Source organism: Lepus europaeus, chromosome 12 (assembly GCF_033115175.1).
Source record: "Lepus europaeus isolate LE1 chromosome 12, mLepTim1.pri, whole genome shotgun sequence".
Taxonomy (NCBI): Eukaryota; Metazoa; Chordata; class Mammalia; order Lagomorpha; family Leporidae; genus Lepus; species Lepus europaeus.
Window position 1 is genome coordinate 21,585,806 of NC_084838.1, and position 19,307 is coordinate 21,605,112.

Here is a 19,307-nt window from a genome sequence, read left to right on the forward strand (position 1 = left end):
AAGTCAATGCTACAAAAGGTTCAACTAACAATGATCTAATTGAAAAACCAGAGACCTAACATAGGTTAGAAAGTTTTCAAACTATTTTCTTGTAATTAGGCAGTAATTTAACACAGGAAAAATTTAACATTGAGGAAAATAATTATCAAATAAATAGTTTTAAAGAGAATCATCCTCATACCAGTCCTAATAACGAAGATAACAAATGGAATCTTCAGCATTTTCAAATAACAAAGTTTTTTAAAATTGCCACTGTTTTTTTAAAAAATTTATTTGTTTATTTGAAAGAGTGAGCAAGGCAGAGACAGATCTTCTATCTGTTGGTTCACTCCCAAGATAACTGCAAAGGCTGGAGTTGGGCCGGGCCGAAACCAGGAGCCAGGAGCTTCACTCCAGTCTCCCACGTGAGCAGCAGGGGCCCAAACACTTGGGCTATCTTCTGCTGTGTTTCCTAGGCCATTAGCAGAGAGCTGAATTGGAAGCAGAGCAGCCGAGACTTGAACCAGGATCCATATGGGATGCTAGCATCATAGGCAGTGGCTTTATCCACTACAACACAATGCTGACCCTGTGTGTGGTTTTAATAGACAATTACTTCTATGAATGGAAGAAAGGTCAAATTTTTCAGTTAGGGGTAGGCAGGTGACCTGGTGGTTAAGATGCCCATGACCCATGTCTGGATTAAATATTTTGCTCTGGCTTCTAACTCTAGCTTCCTGCTAATGTGGACCCTGGGAGTAGCAGTGATGGCTCAAGTAATCAAGATCCTGCCACTCACACATCGGAAACCTGGGTTGAGTTTCTGGCCAGCTTCAGCCCCCGTTAGGGGTCTTTACAGGTATTTAAGAGGGGGGGGAAGGCGACTTGGCAGATAGGAGTTCTTTCTCTGCCTCTTAAATTAAAAAATTGTGCAGTTATGCCAATCAAATGCTGACAGATGGGTTTACTGTTTCTGTTGCAGGCAGTGAAACCCTAGCAGAGTTCTTGCACCGGGATTTCTTATATGGCACTAAACTGATCGAACAGTGTAGACTTTGCAAATACGGTTTTATTGTTTCTGTACGAATGATGTGACTGGCTGGAAAGGCAGTGCACTCAACACCTGCTGTACTGCTGAATTTCTGCTGAAGCCTACATATGATGCTGCCATCCACCTACCTCCAACACATAACTTTTTAAGTTAAAACTCCAAATAATAAAAATGGCACCTGGCAGTGGCATATCCTCAGTTACTGTCTAGATAAAAACACAAAATTTAGAGGTAGCTGCAGATTTCTCATCATTTAATAAACTCAAAGAAATACTATAATTTGGCCACATCTCTGCCAACCCCATCTTCAGAATTTTTTTCTGAATCTCAGTGTGACAACGTTCCTATTTATTTGGTTTGAGTTAGCACAGCAAAATATATAAATAAATAACCATTCACATCCTCCATCTAATGGTGTCTGTCTAAATGAAAACGCAGTACAACTAAGCAGGAGAGAGATTTTCATTTTCAGTGCCTTGAGAAACCCAAAGAGGGATGGGAACAATTCCAGTTCTACTTTGTTAGTGCACACTGGCTGCCCTTCCTCAAAACGAACTTACTTTGCTGTCAAAAACATCAAAAGAGCTTAGAAACTACATCGATTTAAAAATCCAAATGCATCATCACCTTTTAAGTGTCTTACAGAAACTTCTCCTAACACGGGAAGTAACCCCCACAAAAATCAGCTTATTTTGTTCAAAACGCTTTCCTTAAAGCAGGCTGTCCTGGGCACGTAGGGACCAGTTACAGAATACGGAGAACGGGAAGGTTCTGTGAAGAGAAAGGCTCTGTGGTTCAGAAGCACGGGGGCGAGGACTCATCAGGAGTTGGTGCTCAGAAAGAAAGTGGAAGGAACTCTGGGGGGAGGTGACAGGCAACCCTCTCCTTAGCTATCACCTAACTGACTTATCTTCATCTCCTACCATAAAATGCAGATAATTCACTTTCTGTTCAAAGCTGTTGGAAGGATGAAGACAAGGTCTACAGAAATAACTGTGTACATATAATATGTCTGAAGAAATATTTGTCAAAATGTTAACAGTACTTATCTTTGGCTGGCGGAGTTATGAGTACAGATGCATTTTCTGCTTTCTTTTTTAAATTAGTAACAATACAGTAACTGTGTGTGCTAATGTCAGTCCCGTAGCACAGTGATGGCTCAAACAATGCAGCTACCCTCGGGATTAACACAGAAGGAAAACGGCAAGCTATGCCTGCTCTCTCTTCTTATTTCTGGCTATACAAATGAGTGCTTGTCTGGAGGAAAAGCCATGGAGACAAAGCTGATTCCACCACACTAAGTGCACAGCGGACTTCTCCCTCCTGGGCCAACTGAGAGGTCATGGTTTAGGCATGGGGCTCCATGTGCTTGTAACTTCGTGTTGGAAAGGGCAAGCTCAGAGCTGTTGGCACTCAGGAAGGCAAATCAGAATGAACTTCGTCGGCCTTCCTAGCTAACGCGGATTGTGAGGTTGCTTTGAAGAATACATGCCTCCCAACAATAAACCTACTAGGATTTGGAGTCTATATATGTGTGAGTGACTATACAGGATAGGAACTTAACTCAGCTTTTGTGGTTCTAATGTGCAAACATGTTTTACTTTTGAAGTATCTTAACTAATAGTTTACCACAGGTTTCAAGACTTGAAAACAAAGATCTTGGAAATACCATCTCAAGTGTTTAACCAAAGTTTTTACTACAATTGCAAGGTATCACAGATAAATGCGTTTGTATTTACTGTAGAAGAAACTTGTACCTCTTCAAGAATGTTTTGAATTCAGCTAAGTGTAGTAACAAAATGTTGTTACCTAAAGTTGAGTATCTGTATTCCTTTGATTGCAACTACAGTCATGTAACCCCCTGGAGAAAAAGATACCAAAGTTTAATGCTTATAAATAAGTAATTTAGGGGTCTGAGTTTTGAGCAGGATGAGTTGCGTTGCTGTCTTGATTAGAGCTTCTAGACTGCTAGTAATACGTTTCCATTCTCTATCTTCTATTTATGCTTGATATACAATCTGATGCTTGGGAACATTTTCATAGCTTTAGTAGTTTTAAATTTCTTGTATCTCATAACCAAACTTTCATTTACATTCATTCCCTAGGGATAAAAAAAACATTCTATCCAGGTCCAAGCACAATGGTAAAAATGAGCTATGTAACAGTCTTTTTTGCCACAATATTAGACTTTGCATATTACTTGAAAATTACATATCTTCCAAAAGAGAATGGCACCTTCACTGTTTTATCCTCACCCCCGCCCAGCCCCTAAAGAACAGATGTTAGCTAAACATCTAGAGTTTCATACATTGCAAAAAATGAGGCACAGGAGCTAAAATTCTAATTAAGTCTAAAAAAGAATGTGCAGATAATTTGATGCCAAGCTTATATAACACTTTCATATTCGGGATCTGACTGAATACAGTTTTGTGTGAGCAGTAAAGTTAAAAAAATAAAGCCATTTATCAAAGAGACTGAGAACGAGAGGTGGGATGGGAGGAAACACAGAAGCTGGGAACACGAGAGTCCGGGGCGACTCTCGGCTTCCCCTGACGGCTTTTAGAAAACGGAATCGCTTCTCCACTCGGGGTAGCCTGAGGAGGGCCATGGCTGCGAGCATCTGTAAGAGCAGATCACGGTTAGCACCCGCGAGCACGTGTGTCTGTAGCCTGTGCGGACTACGTGAGTAATACTAAACTATCTCTGTCTCCTTATTTGTAAAAAGAAAAATAGATTAGATATTTGCATCTGTAGAAAGTGAATTAACACTGCGGGCAGCGGAGCGGGAAGGAGAGGCAGGGTGCTGTCCCAGTCGCCCCGGGCAGTCCCCAGGCGGCGGTCAGGCGGTGTCCGAGGACGAGTCATAGGAAGCGGACACGACGAAGTTGCCGCCGCCGGAGCGCCCGGCCACCGACTGGGCGGCCTGCTGGCTCAGGTTGTTACAGATGAGCACCAGCTGGTTGCTCTGGGCCTCGGACAAGGTGCTACAGCTCTGGTACACGCTGAAGTTGGTCTTGCGGCCGGGGATGTTGCCCTTCTCACACATGGTCTTCACCATCTTGGCCAGCTTGTTCTTGCCCAGGGCCTGGCAGTTGTACCAGTGCAGGGCCGCCAGGTTCACGACCGGCTTGATGGACAGGTAGAAAGGGGCGTCCTCGTAGCGCATGGCCGGCGGCCGCCGCTGCGCATACTCCTTGTAGTCCTGCACGGGGCAGGTCTGCGGGGCGTGCTGCGTGGCGTACACGCGCGAGTCCGTGCCGCCTCTCTTGGTTTTGGCGTTCAGGTCCCCGCTGTCTTGGCCCATCCACTCCAGGTACTCGAGCCCCGTTTCCGTGACGCGGAGGCGGATATCGCCCCACTTCAGGGTGGAGCCGTGGAAGCCCGTGCAGTGGCCGAAAGCCTTGGTGTTGTTGAGCCAGACGAGGTTGAGCAGCCCCTCGGGGTTGTAGCGGCTCAGCAGGCCCCGCTTGCGCAGGATGAGCTCGTCGGCGAAGGTGAGCTTCATGGACTTGTGCGGCTTGTTGCCTTTCCCTTTGCAGCGGAGCTCGATCTGCTTTTGCTTCAGGGCCTCCTGCGAGCGCTTGAACTCCTTGTCCCTGGTGATGCTGTAGCCGTACCTGTGTTCTTTCAGGTACCGCTCGAGCCCGCACTGGTAATTGGCCAGGCTGTTGGGCTCGTACTCGGACCCGTCCTTCTGCCTGGCATCCACAAAGAAGGAGGCGAGGTAGGCGTCCAGCTCCTGGCAGGGGATGACATAGATCTCTCTGGTCTCCGAAGGGTACTTGGCGATGAGGAACTCGCGGAAATTGCGGAGCGCGGTCTGCGTGCTCCGGATGGTTTTCTCGTTCTGCTCCCTGCTGAGCTCGGCCGCTCTTTCATCCTGGTCTGCAACAAATCGGGGAGGGGAGGGACAGAGAGGGTGCGGATGAGTTCACACAATGCACTTGCTACTCTGAAACAAAGTTTCCTTCTACCAGGAAAAGGGAAAGGAGGAAATCCGGTTTGGTCTTGTTTTAACAGGTCACGGGCAGGTGGCACTGACATACCTGTCGCACTGTGACAGCCAACCTGAGTTTCACAAAGGATGTGCTAGACAAGGGTATGGCCCATGGCGATTGAAATGAGCTTCTCCTGACACTGACCTGGCTCTGGCTCCGGCACGCGGGTTGGTGTGTGAGGGTTTGTGGGCGGGGTAAGATCCGAGGTGGCCTTCGAGTTAGGATAGAGGTGGACAGACACATGCCATGTGCAGGGGCCCGCTGAGGCTGAGAAACTTATTCTGAATCACATCATTTGTGAAATCAGAACTCCAACTGGTTCCATTTTACTGAGTTAAACTAAACTATCTGTAACGTACCAGCTGCCTTAACACATCACTGGAAACCGGAGCTTGAAAACACAAAGAACACGGCGGCTTCCTGATCTCAGGGCAGCTACTCAGGGCAACCTAGCTCACAAGTGATCTGTAGCAAGGGTGGGGAGTTCCTGAGCACTCTGGTGCTTTGTTCGGCAACAAGGATAAGACTTCACAGCTGCGAAGATAGGACAATGAAGGGTGAAATAAGCTATCACGGCCAGACGTGAGGGAGGGGGGGCCATCTCCTGGCTACGCTTTCTTAATTTATTATTTAAACTCTGCCACCAAGGGCCTGGGGTGCCCCTTCTTTCATGGATTGTCCAAGATTAAGAAAGGCTGCTCTAGGGGCCAGTACTGTGGCATAGCGGGTAAAGCCGCTGCCGGCAGTGCCCGCATCCCAAATGGCCGCCAGTTTGAGCCCCGGCTGCTCCTCTTCCAATCCAGCTCTCTGCTACGGCCTGGGATAGCAGTCCTTAGGCCCCTGCACCCACATGGGAGACCAGGAAGACACTCCTGGCTTCTGGCTTTGGATGGGCCCAGCTCCAGCTGTTGCAGCCATCTAGGGAGTGAACCAGCGGATGGAAGACCTCTCTCTCTCCCTCTCTCTCTCTCTCTCTCTCTCTGCCTCTCCTTCTCTCTCTGTGTAACTCTGCCTTTCAAATAAATACATACATCTTGGGGGGAAAAAAAAAGGTGCTCTAGAAGAGTGGTCCTCACACTTTACTGTGCTTCAGAATCACTCAGGAGGCCTGACCAAAATGCACATGGCCAGGTGGCAGCCCCCTGTCTGCACGGCCACCTGCGCCTCCATGCTCACGGTGACGTTGAGCAGAACACATTTTGGGCAACAGAGTTGCAGTGCCTGTGTCCTACTCTATTTACTCAGTTTTTTTTTTTTTTAAACAACGGTTAAGTTCAATAATATTTAAATATTTATTCATTTTGGTAATGTGCAGTTTACATGTGGGATCTTAACACTAATTGCAAAAACATTTGGTCAAAAGTGACCACTATGATGACAGACATGGTCTGGATGAAACACAAGAGAAACCCTAAGGATGAAAGTGCACAATGGAAACCGGCTCTCCTACTGACGGCTGAAAGCCAGCACAGGGGCTAACGGAAAACAATATAAATATTGATTCTTAGTGTAAAGGATACGCTGAAAGCTTTTGTTTATCAAATTATGTTATATAGGAAAACTTTCATTTGGAAGGTTTCTCCGTAGAAGTTTCTGTATCACCACATCTAATGATAAAGATAAAATTTCTAATAAACAGCTTTAATGACAAAACATAATTTTTTTGTATTTTGTAATAATCATGTTATTTTAAAACAACAATTCTAAGGTGTAACTGCCAGAACCCATATAACTTTAGAAAATGAAATTAACGAAATTTCACTAAACTAGCTAATTACATATATTTTTATAGGCACATCTTTGAAAGATATTTCCAAAACTCACATATAAAAACATACTTATGCTCCAACAAACTTAACTTTTGGTTCTTCTAGCTGAATTTGTTTATCTATCAACAACAAAAGTGCTTATCTTTCTATCAGAATCACAGAAGCCACAGGTTGCATGGAACCTTCTACCAGCTGGCTTCCTTAACTGTTCACATGTGAAGCAAAAGGACCTGGCCCATCTGTTTGTTCTGGCTCCTTGTTCAAGTATCTACTGCAGTGGCCTTCAAACTTCAAAGACTTCCTAAGGAATAAACATTGACAGACAAGTTTCAGGAAGACAACTTCCAGTTGCTCGTCTTCCGTATGGGATCTTTTCTAGACGCTGATGTTTGAAATGAAGACTCAGTTCAGACACACCACCATCCCAAAGCTACAAAGGTCCATGCTCAGGGGGTAAAACACTCTGAGGAGCCCAACAAAAATTCATAAACCAATGATTAAATCCAGCATTTCCTGTCCTTCTCTGTCTTACATAGATTCTAATACAGATGAAATCTGCCATTAGAAATAGGGTTTTGGTTTTGGTGCAGGGAAGAGAGGGATACCATTGTGGTGTAGCATGTTAAGCCTCCTCTGCTTACAAAGCCAGCATCCTATATAGGCACAGGTCGAGTCCCGGCTGCTCCACTTCTGACCCAGACCCCTGCTACAGTCCTGGGAGAAGCAGCGGAGGATGGCCCAAATCCCTGGGCCCCTGCACTCATGTGAGAGGCCCAGTTGAAACTCCTAGCTCCTGGCTTCTGCCTGGCTCAGCCCTGGCCTTTGTGGCCATTTGGGGAGTCAACCAATGGACAGAAGATCTCTCCCTCTCTAACTCTTTCAAATAAATAAATAAATCTTTTTTAAAAACTATAAAAAGAAATACGGTTTGGGGGCTGGCATGGTGGTGTAGCGGGTAAAGCCGCCGCCTGCAGTGCCAGTATCCCATATGGGCGCCAATTCAAGTCCTGGCTGCTCCACTTCTGATCCAGCTCTCTGCTATGGCCTGAGAAAGTAGTGGAGGATGGCCCAAGTCCTTGGGTCCCTGTACCCAGAGGAAGCTCCTGGCTCTGGATTGGCACAGCTCCGACTGTTGCGGCCAACTGGGGAGTGAACCAGCAGATGGAGGACCTCTCTCTCTCTTTCTCTGTCTCTCCTATTCTCCCTGTGTAACTCCGACTTTCAAGTAAATAAATAAATCTTAAAAATTCAGGTTTGGCATCTGAAGTGTAGTGTTATGAATTCAGGGCACCTGAGGGGTTACAGGTGAAGTTAGTTGATTCTTTTAATTAGACTGGGATTTTCTGCACAACTACCTCTAGATACACTGGAGGCTTACAGTTTTATTTATCTCTTTCAGACTTTGTGCTTTTAAAATTCACAAGGTGCTTAATAACTGCTATCAAATCACATCATGAAATACTCATTCAACTTAGTCAATCATTATGCCATTCTGTAAAACAGCATTTTCGATCTCATTTGTTATAAAAATAACTGATTGAAACTTGGGTTGAAAATCTGTAGCTACCAATTTAAAAAATGAGTGGTATGTCTCCTCCCCCACAAAGTCCTTTGAAGGGGTACGTAGGCAAAAAGGTTCAAATCTGTCGGACTTCAGTAAGCTTTTAGTCGGCTGAAGTGGAACTGGTGAAGATGGCTTCTACAGCCATGGAAGGGTTCGGAGTGCTGCCACGGATGACATCGCCTGTGACAGCTCCCTGGCGAAACTGCCTGCTCCCCTATGAGTGCATCTCCTCCACATTTTGAGCACAAGGGTAACCCACTCAGAGCTCCATGCATTCACACCTCTCCACTCACCCTCTGTCCAGCCTTCACTGCAAGTCTCTCTCCCCTTTCTAACACGCCCTGATCTTAGTTAACAGAACCACTTCATCTGCAGAAAAACAAAACTAAAGGAAAATATCGCACTGTGATATCCTTTCCTAACAGCTCGGAATGCACCAGAAGAGGAAATTGGATGGGCAAAGACACTCTGGTTCATTTTACCAGAATGAGGGGCAGCAAATAGTTGAGTAACAGCAATGTTTTTCAACTAATATCAAAATCAAGTAAGACCAGAGGAGATGATAATATAGAACTATTACAATAATCTTGGATTTATCTCTAGTTTTAGAAAATTTTTATATTCACTTCTTTTAAAAACATTTTATTAAACATAACATACATACAATAGGCTAGTCATTAAGTGACATGATTGATTGGTACAAATAAACACACCAATGAATCTAGTTCTCAGATCAAGAAAAAGACCAGCACCCCAGAAGTCTTTCTAATGTCCTCTCCTTCCAGTCAGTCACTCCCATCAAGACAAACTGTTCTGACTTGAGGCATCATTGGTGTGGTTGGCCTATAATGTAAAACACGTGGCTGGAACCTGAGACGGTGACTGCTTTGGTCTCTGGCTGCTTTTGCTCAACATTACGCTGTGAGCTTCATCCATACTGTTGTATATCTGTAGGTCATTTATCCTCATTGCTGTGTAACATTCCATTGCGTGAGCACATTTTTCCATTCTGTCAGTTCTTAGTTTAGTGCTACTTCCAATGAGACCTCTAGGAACATTCTAGTGGTTTTTTTTGTTGTTGATCACATGCATTCATTCCTGCTGGGTGTATAGTTAGAAGGTGGAATTGCTGGGGCATAAGAAATCATATGGTAAGCCTCACAGATACTGACAACCAATCTTCCAAAGCAGTTATGCCAACTGCCTTTCCCCACCATGAGTGGCAAGAGTTCAGGTTGCTCCATATATCCAGCAACACTATATGATGTCAGCTATGTTTATTTTAGACATTTAGGTGGGTGTGTAGTGGTCCTGTAATTTAATTTTAGCTTCTCTAAGTGCTTCTTTGTGTTTATTGACCATTTGGATATTCTTTTGTGAAGTGCCTATTCAAATTTTTAATCCATTTTTATATTAAATCATCTACTCCTTTCTTACTGATTGTAGAAGGTTTTAATATATGCATATGAGTCTTTGTCAGACGTGTATTTCAAATATCTTCTCCCCATCGTGGCTTGCCTTTTCACTTTCTTAGTGGTGTCTTTTAATGAACAAGAGATCTTAATATTAGTCCAATTCATTAATTTTTTTCTTTTATGGTTTACATTTTTGTGTCCTGTTTAAATAATCTTTCTTATTCCAAGGTCATGGGAGATCTTCTATTTCTTCCAAAAGCTTTAACTGTTTTACTTGCCATATTTTGATCTGCCATTCACTAGTACATCCACATATGTCTGTGACAGAAATTAAGATTTTTTTTCAAATATGCACAATGATCCATTTGATTTGAACTAATTAACAAAATCAGAATAGGCAATACAAGCATTATTATATAATATTTAAAAGCTATAAGTCAATAGAGGGTGGAAGTAAGTCATATTCCTATCTCTTTGTTACCAAATTTCCTCTGCATGGCAACCAATGATATACCAAGTGACTGGGCATAATTTTTGGAATTTAGTATGCACATACTTATTCTTTTCTATTCATGATGAGGAGAGAGGTACACTGTATACCTTACTGTACACTCTTTTTCAACCATTAGCAGTGCACTAAGCTCCATATCATCACAGGTACAGTTGCTGCAATCTTTCCAATAGCTACATAATAATTCACATGAATAGTATTTAGTATGACAATAAATGTATCCAATTCCCTAATTTCCTAGGGATAGACATCTGCAGTATTTCTATTCTGTTGGAATTACAAACAATGCAATGGGTATCCTTATTTAAACATTCCCCATGCATCAGCAAGTATATGAGTATATACAGAATGAATTTATTTCCAAAAGTAAAACTACTATATGGTTACTGCCCTACACATCACACCAATTTTATGCCCTGATAAGGTGTAAGAGTGATAGTTCAATCATACCTTCCCAAATATAATGTATTATCAAACTTCTTAAACTTTGCTTATTTAATTGGTAAAATATATCATGGTTTTATTTTGCATTTCTTTTGTAAGTGGTATTTAACTTTTTTTTTTTTTCCAAATATATACTGACTCCCAGGACTTTGTCATTTTCTTTCTGTGAATTCTCTTTGTTCTCTGTCCATTTCCTTCCTTCCTTCCTTCCCTCCCTCCCTCCCTCCCTCTCTCCCTCCCTCCCTTTCTCTCTCTCTCTCTCTTTCTGATTTTATTTATTTTTATTTGAAAGGTAGAGTTTCAGAGAAGCAGAGACAGAGAGAGAGAAAAGTCTTCTATCTGCTGGTTCACCTCCCAAATGGCTGCAACTGCCAGAGCTGTGCTGATCTGAAGCCAGGATCCTGGAGCTTCTTCTGAGTCTCCCTCACAGGTGCAGGGGCCCAAGGACTCGGGCCATCTTCTACTGCTTTTCCAGGCCATAGCAGAGAGCTGGATGGGAAGTAGAGCAGCTGAGACTGGAACCAGTGCCCATATGGGATGCCAGCACTGCAGGCCAGGGCTTTAACCTGCTGTGCCAGAGCGCCAGCTCCATGTCCATTTTCTCTTATAGGAAACTCCAGGAATTTCTATATTTATATTACTTTTTATTCTTAATATTTACATATTATACTTAGTACATTGCTTGTAATATATATAGTGATTTTTATCCTTTCTTTTTTTTCTTTCTTCCTTTCTGGTTTGCCTTTTATATTTGTGGCTCTGTTATGTTTATTTTCTTAAAAGCTTTCAATTTTTCCCACTGTGAGATGTTTTCTTCTAAAACATTCTTAATTTCATTTAAAAATTTAATCATCTGACTTTATTTCTTTTTAAAGACTCAAGGTAGGCACCAACTCAATATTTTTCTAGACAGCCACCCAGTTGTCCCAACACTATCCTATACACACAGACTAGGATGATCTCACTGAGGGGAGATCATGTGCTAGTTTCTGTATTTGGGTAAAGCTGCTGCCTGCAATGCCGGCAACCCATAGGGTGCTGGTTCCTGAACTGTCTACTCCACTTCTGAACCAGCTGCATGCTAATGCCTGGGAAAAGCAGTGGAAGACCGCCCAAGTCACCGACGTGGGAGACCAGGAAGGGGCTCCTGGCTCTTGCCTTTGGCCTGGCCATTGCAGACACTTGGGGAGTGAACCAGTGTATGGAGCATCACTTTCTCTGTCTATCCCTCCCCCCTCTTCCCCTCCTTTCAAATAAATAACTTTTTTAACATTTTTTTTTTTTTAATTTTTGACAGGCAGAGTGGACAGTGAGAGAGAGAGACAGAGAGAAAGGTCTTCCTTTGCCGTTGGTTCACCCTCCAATGGCTGCCGCGGCCGGTGCGCTGCAGCCGGCGCACCGCACTGATCCGATGGCAGGAGCCAGGTGCTTCTCCTGGTCTCCCATGGGGTGCAGGGCCCAAGCACTTGGGCCATCCTCCACTGCACTCCCTGGCCATAGCAGAGAGCTGGCCTGGAAGAGGGGCAACCAGGACAGAATCCGGCGCCCCGACCGGGACTAGAACCCGGTGTGCCGGCACCGCAGGTGGAGGATTAGCCTGTTGAGCCACGGCGCCGGCCTCAAATAAATAACTTTTTGGAAATGGTTTTCAGGAGATATTTTCTTTTTTTTCTTCTATTATAATATTTCCCAATGTTGAAACATTATGAGCATTTCATGCCTGTGACAAACCCCACTTGGTTGTGGTGTATCCCATTACTGTGCTACTGAATTCTGCCTGCTGATACTTCGTTTAGCAGGCCTGTATGGGCAATCATCAGCAAATTTTGTCTGCAATTTTCCTTGTTTATGCTATTTTGGTTACATATTGCTATCAGTTATTATGGCTTCACACAAAGAATCTGAAAGCATTAACTATACTTGAAATTCTAAAATTTACTGTGGAACTATCTGGGCCTGTTGCTCTGTGTGTGTGTGTGTGTATGCTAGTTTCACTGAAAATATTTAATATTACTTCACTGTGCTCTGAAATGTTACTTCTATTTTCTACTTTGGATAATTTACTGAGATTTTTCACCAGTATTCCAACACAGTAGAAGGCAGCGTACTGTAAGAGTACTGTACATCATGCCAATTCTCTTCATTATTTCTTCTCCTTGGCTCAGTTTGGCCACTTAGTAAACAAGTTTTTGTGCATTCTTCCCTTGCTCTGTACTCAACAGTCTCAATATTTATACTCCTTCCCATGCACATAACTTCACTTGAAAAATCTTTTTGTAGTCAATTCCTACTTTTAGTATAACTATAAAAAGTTCACCATATCTTTTAAACTAAACTAGTATTGTTGGATGCTCTTCATTTGGTTAGTTATCTCATTACAGAGTTGCATAGACGTTGAGCAGTGTGCCCCACAGCTCTGTTATTTTTCAGTCTGCTAATTGTTTTCAGAAATGCATGCTTATTTGGTAAAATCTATACCACACTTGGCTGCTTCTTTGTGATCCAATTGGAGATTGTCCAATGACCTTCTCATTTATATTTGTTGTTGCATTTAAACTTGTTCTTATGATCATGATATATCTCAAGTTCTCTATTTTTTAAAATATTTATTTATTTGAGAGGCAGAGTTCAGATAGAGAGAGGGAAATACAGAGAGAAAGGTCTTCCACTGCTTTCCCAGGACCAATAGCAGACAGCTCGATCAGAAGAGGAACAGCCGGGACACGAACCGGTGCCACAGGCAGAGGCTTTGCATACTACGGCACAGCACCGGCCCCCAGATTCTCTATTCCTAATGTTGCTTCAGAGCTCTTACACCCCTCCTCTTTCTCTTGGCTGAACCTTCCTCCTTGTGTGTGCTTCATCCCCAGGCAGACCAACGACAGCCAGAGGATAAATAAGGGGACCGCGTACTTCACAATCTGCTTTTAGGAGTAAAGACAATTTCTCTGGTTTATGTTCTTCTGTAAATTTTTCTAGCATGAGCACCGTTGCTATAATTTTACAGCTTATCACAAATCCTCTGGTTTTTACACAGCATCTACTGGTATCCCACCACAAGCAATATCAAATCCGATTCTACCATGTTTCCATTTCCTACTGACTAATCATTCCCCATATTATTTTTCTTGTAATTCTATGATCTGGGGGCTGGTGCGATGGCACAGTAGGTTAATCCTCTGCCTGGGGCGCCAGCATCCCATATGGGCACTGGATTCTAGTCCCGGTTGCTCCTCTTCCAATCCAGCTCTCTGCAGTGGCCCGGGAGGGCAGTGGAAGATGGCCCAAGTGCTTGGCCCCTGTACCCGCATGGGAGATTGGGAGGAGGCACCTGGCTCCTGGCTTCAGATCAGCGCAGCTCCGGCCGTTGTGACCATTTGAGGGGTGAGCCAATGGAAGGAGGACCTTTCTCTCTGTCTCTCTCTCTGTCTGTAACTCTGCCTGTCAAATAAATAAAAAATAAAATCTTAAAAAAAATTATAGGATCTAATTTAGTTATTTAACATTACTTTTTTAAAAATATTTATTTTTATTTATTTGAAAGGTAGAGTTACAGAGAGATGTAGAGACAGAGAGAGAGAGAGAGAGAGAAGTCTTTCATCTGCTGGTTCACACCTCAAATGGCTGCAATTGCTGGAGCTGAGCTGATTTGAAGCCAGGAGCCAGGAGTTTCTTCCGGGTCTCTCATGTTAGTACAGGGGTCCAAGCACATGGGTCATCCTCTGCTATTTTATCAGGCCATAAGCAGGGAACTGGATCAGAAGTGGAGTAGCTGGGGCTCGAACCGGCACCCATATGGGATGCTGGCACTGTAGGCCAGGGCTTTAACCTGCTGCACCGCAGTGCTGGCCCCTAGCTTTGCTTTTATACCTTCAAATATTTGTATAACCTATCACTTGAATTATTTCCTTTAAATAATATCATCTGGATCTTGATTTATACTATTACATTCTCTTTCCTGTGCCCTCTCAACTTTTAAAAATTATACACCTTGTCATAGTTTATAATAATCACTATAAGTATAATATATTATATTCCCTTTTGAATCATAATTTCTATATGTCAGTCTTGGCTTTGCAGTGAAACAGATTCAATGCATTCCACCAGCTTTCTGCCAGAATCATCTCTCAGGCGGCTAAAGTTTGTCCTCTTACAGCTTACTCAAAAGGGAGTTATGAAAACTATTTTTTCTGAGGTCTTAAATTTTTAGATACCTCTACACTTTGATTGTTTTTATAACTGAACAAGAGATTGCTGGATACAGCATTCTCAGCCATGCTTTTCTCCCCTCTGAACAATAATGGTGTTGTTCAACTGCCTTCAAGAACTCAGTGCTGGTGCAGGTGAGCCAACAGTCAGCATGATCTTCCGGCTGTACAGAGTTCTTGACTCTTTGGGGGAGGAGTGCTGTCTATCTATTATTTCTTTATCTATTAAGGGCAGTAACTTTGCCAGGATCTATTTCAGCACTGGTCATTGTGTATTCGTCATTACTTCTGGTACAGAATGTGCCCTTTCAAGCCATAAATTCAAATACCTTTCCACGGCCTTGTCCCCGGGCAGCCTGTTTCCCACAGATGGCAAGTCTGTATGTTTCTCTCTTGGCCCCGCCTCCTCTGCTCCCTCACGTCAAGCAGAGTCCAGGGCAGCTTTCCCCACCAGTCCAAGCTCTGTCCCAGTTCTTCAAAAGTGGCTGCTGGTTTGGCTTCTGTGTTCCACCTCAAGGGGAAACAGGTCTCTCACTTGCATCTGAGCTCTACATTTACCGATTCCTCGGAGTCAGATTGAAATCCCACTCCGACCGCTGCATTCAGCAGCCCTTCTTTGTGTGCCTGTGTTCTGGGTTACGGTGACTTCTAGTTTTATTTAAGAAAATGTTCCTATTTCGCTCCCTCTGATGTGACTTCAACCAGAGGGGGCTGAGACATCTCTGCACTTCCTTCCCAAAGCCTGAATTCTGATCCAGCTCTTCGCAGGTGACTGCAGCTGCCGTCCCTAACTTCGAGTCTTACACGTAACCAGTTTCCCGTACATGTCTGCTCACTGCTTTCTGGTCATATGACCCCTACTCTATGAAGAAGAGCTACATTTCTGACGATGTTGGTAGTCATCAGTAACTCAGCAGTTAATCTAATTCATTACAGTTCTGTTTGAATATATGTGGTAAGAAATATAACTGGAGTTACAAACAGCTCTGTTGTGTGATGATGATGATAAACACAAATTTTCCCAACACAAACACAAGAGGAGAAATTATAAAAATGACTTCCAATTTTCTGACACACATGTATGGTTTAGCAGGAGAACCAGAAACATCACTGTGACTAATGAAAAGAACATGCACCAAGGTGGGCAAGATGGCTTTAATATATTAAGGAAGCTGTGGTTAATATCTAACTTTGAAAACTGGATATGGGTATAATTTCAAAGGCCTAAAAAAGAGAATGGAGACGACAGAGTGGTAGCCAAAACAGGCAAGTCCAGACCATGTTTTTCAAAATAAATCAAGCAGTTAAGAGAAATGAAATTTTATAGATAGGAGCAGGGATTGGCATAATGTTTCTCATGGCTTTTATCAACCTGTACCCCCAACAATCAAATCAACCTGTGCTCCCAGACCTAAAATATCACTCAGGATCTGCTCTTCCGCCTGGTCAGCATCTCCCCACCCACTCCTGTGTGGAAGCCTGACACCTGAGCGCCACCTTTGACACTTGCTCTCCTCAACGTCTAACCAGTCGAATCCCGCTGAGCCACCCTGCTCATTCATTCAAGCACTCGGGAATTAAGTAGGCCGGGACTGTGAAGGTGAGCATAATGTAAACAGTGCTTGCTTGCTTCTGTGGAATTAACTACCCAGTGTGGGAAAACAGAAAAAGACAGATAGGTAAATCTTACACCGACAGCCTCAAGTGCTATGAAGAAAACCAACAGGGTGTTGTGAGAGTAAGTGGTCAGCAAGCGAGGCTGGACGTCATAGGACGGCCTCTCTAACACAACCTTTCAGTGGGGACCTAAAATGAGAAGCCAGTCACGCAGAGAGCGGAGGAGCAAACAGCAGAGGGAGCAGCACAGGGGAAGTTGAGCAATGGACACAAAATTGCAGAAGCTCAAAGAATTGCAGCAGGCCTGGAGTGAAGTGATCAAGAGCAAGGGCAGTGGGAGGAGGGGTCTGAAAGCCCACCAGAACCATGTTGCACAGGGCCCTCTGGACTTCTGACCTTGGATCCTGAGAAAGCTAACGGGCCAAAAAACTATCTGGTCAGCACTGTTCTGTTGGGCTATAAACCTACCTGTCTCCTCCCAGGGTAAGAAAACCAACAGTAAACTCTGCCTTTGTAAGTGGGGCCGCCACGGCTTTCTCTAGGAATGGAGGTCAGGGGCTGAGTTCATACCCGGATGGCCTGGCACAAAATACTCCCAGCCAGTGAAGTGATCCATCGGCCGAGCTACTCAGTGGAAGCAGGAGGTCAGAGCCAGAGGGAATGAGAGGACAGCCAAGTCAACCACCACTCACCTTCTCCCTTTCACTACCAACCCCCAAACCTCATCAGTGGGTGAATGGCTTACAAGCATAATTAACAAAATACCATGTATTTATTCCATTGCATCTCACAGCTCTTTGTTGGGTTGAGACCTCTCCCAGGGGGAAGGAAGGCTTAGAGACCGCCTGAGAGACATTTTTAAGCGTAGCTTTCCTATATTCATGGATATAGTTCCATGCATGCCCTTGAAGCCAATTATTTTTCATCTATTTGTCATCTGTGAACCCAAGGACCCATCAAATGTTCTGGTGCACCAGAGCTCCCCAGTAAATCTACGAAAAGAAGCTTAAATCCACAGATCCTCCACCTGTATTTTCAATGACTGAACACCCCAGGCTTTGGTTTGAGGATGACAGCAGAGGAAAAATTTTTCTAAATGCTTTTCAGAAACACGTTTGACAACTGCCTGCCCTCCTCCCAGGCCTCCACCTCTATGCTATACCCTGCGGCACTACCGGCTCTGCAGGCCTGGCTCTCACCGCGCACCTTGCGTGATTTTGGTTCTAAGCAGGGAGGATAGCTGAGTTCTCCAAGTGGATGGTATAAGCAACCTCGGTTCTTCATGAATGATCGTTTACGGCTTGCCCGTACCACTCACAACAGCCGTAACACTTATCACGGAAACGTACTCTAAGCTACGCAAAGGGAGAAGCCATCCCACAAAACCCAGCACAGTGGAACGAGCCTTCGGTGTATGCGGCCGGCAGACTGAGGGGCTCAGGTCGAGCAGACTGCTAAGGGCCCTGCTACGTGGGGATGAGTCCCAGGGAGCCTCAGCCTGATGAAGTTTTTATGCAGACAGCTTCTCTGTACTTATTTACATAGTCTCCATGCCCCATTAATTCAATTATTTCCTCCCTTGTTAGGAGATGGCATGGAAAAACACATAATTAGTGCAGTATCTTGTGTTCTCATTTAATTTGAGGAGATTTATGTTAGAGTTAAATTCAGATCCATTTGCTTCTATTGCTGCAGTACTCAATTTAAAATAAAATAAAAGCAAACATCCCTTTGCTATTAAAGTAATACATCTGAAGCAATAAGAAACATTTCTTGATGTTTAAATTCTCCTTTATTATTTTCACTTAAAAGAAAAGTATTTTGTTTCATTTTTCACTTGATAAAGAAATGATATTCAAATTCTCTTTATAAACTAGTGAATGGTAAGTCCATGAGCTTATTAAATAAGAATGCATTTAAATTTGAAAAGTAAAAAGAGATCTTTTCAACAGATTTAATTTATGAAGCTGTAGTTGGATTCAGTATTTAACATTTAATCCACATCTGTGAGTTCCTACTGTGCCCCTAGCATTTCCTGAAGACCTGTGGGTGGGGTCAAAGCCAAGCCCCCAGTGGTCATGAAGACTACCTCACAGCTGGGGCGGTGACCGACACACCTAAGAGTAATTAAAGAGACCTCCGTGCAATCGGGCACTGAGTGCCGCTCGGGCTCCAGGGCCTACAGGAATTCAGAAAGAACACGGCGGTAAAAAACAGCTGGAGCTCTGCTGGAGCTCGGATCCTGGAGGGACGGGGACGTCAGCTGCTTCTAAAGGACCAGGATGCCGTTCTGTCAAGTAGAACGGGAGGGGTGGGGTATCCTGGGAGGAAACTAAACAGAGGGCTCTGGCCTGGTGGGATGGCCACATGGAAGGTCTTATATGGTAATTATAAGAAGAGAATGGCGTGCTAAGTGCAAGAACTCGCCAAACACCCAACACTTGACAAAGCTCCTTTTCCGAAAACCCCCATTTCTCCACCTCTGACCTACCACATTCCTCCCTTCCAGTGACGCCCTCCCACCGCCTGTCAGCGCCTGACACACTACATGTTCTTCTGTTTTCCATCTGTCTCCTCCCAGGAGCCTGTGACCTCCACGACACCTGGCACTTCACTGCTTTATTCCCAGGGTCTGGAACAGCACACGAGAAATAGCGGCGTTCAATAAGGATGTGATGATTGAATCAACGCCAACACTGAAGAGGATTACTGAGAAAACCCTTAGTGTGTTAGTTACACAGAGCGCTTCAG

At 44.0% G+C, this 19,307-nt stretch overlaps 1 protein-coding gene across 3 annotated transcripts in view; it reads right to left on the minus strand.

Moving 5' to 3' along the window:
- KIAA1958 (KIAA1958 ortholog) overlaps positions 1 to 19,307 on the minus strand; it is a 170,623-nt gene that overhangs the window by 37,334 nt on the left and 113,982 nt on the right. Inside the window, exon 3 of one of the 3 annotated variants that reach the window (XM_062207742.1) lies at positions 4,832 to 4,915. The exons of the other annotated variants lie outside the window; for them this stretch is intronic. Coding sequence (XP_062063726.1) covers positions 4,832 to 4,915 — 84 coding nt within the window. The remainder of the gene's footprint in view (positions 1 to 4,831; positions 4,916 to 19,307) is intronic. 3 annotated transcript variants of the gene reach the window in all.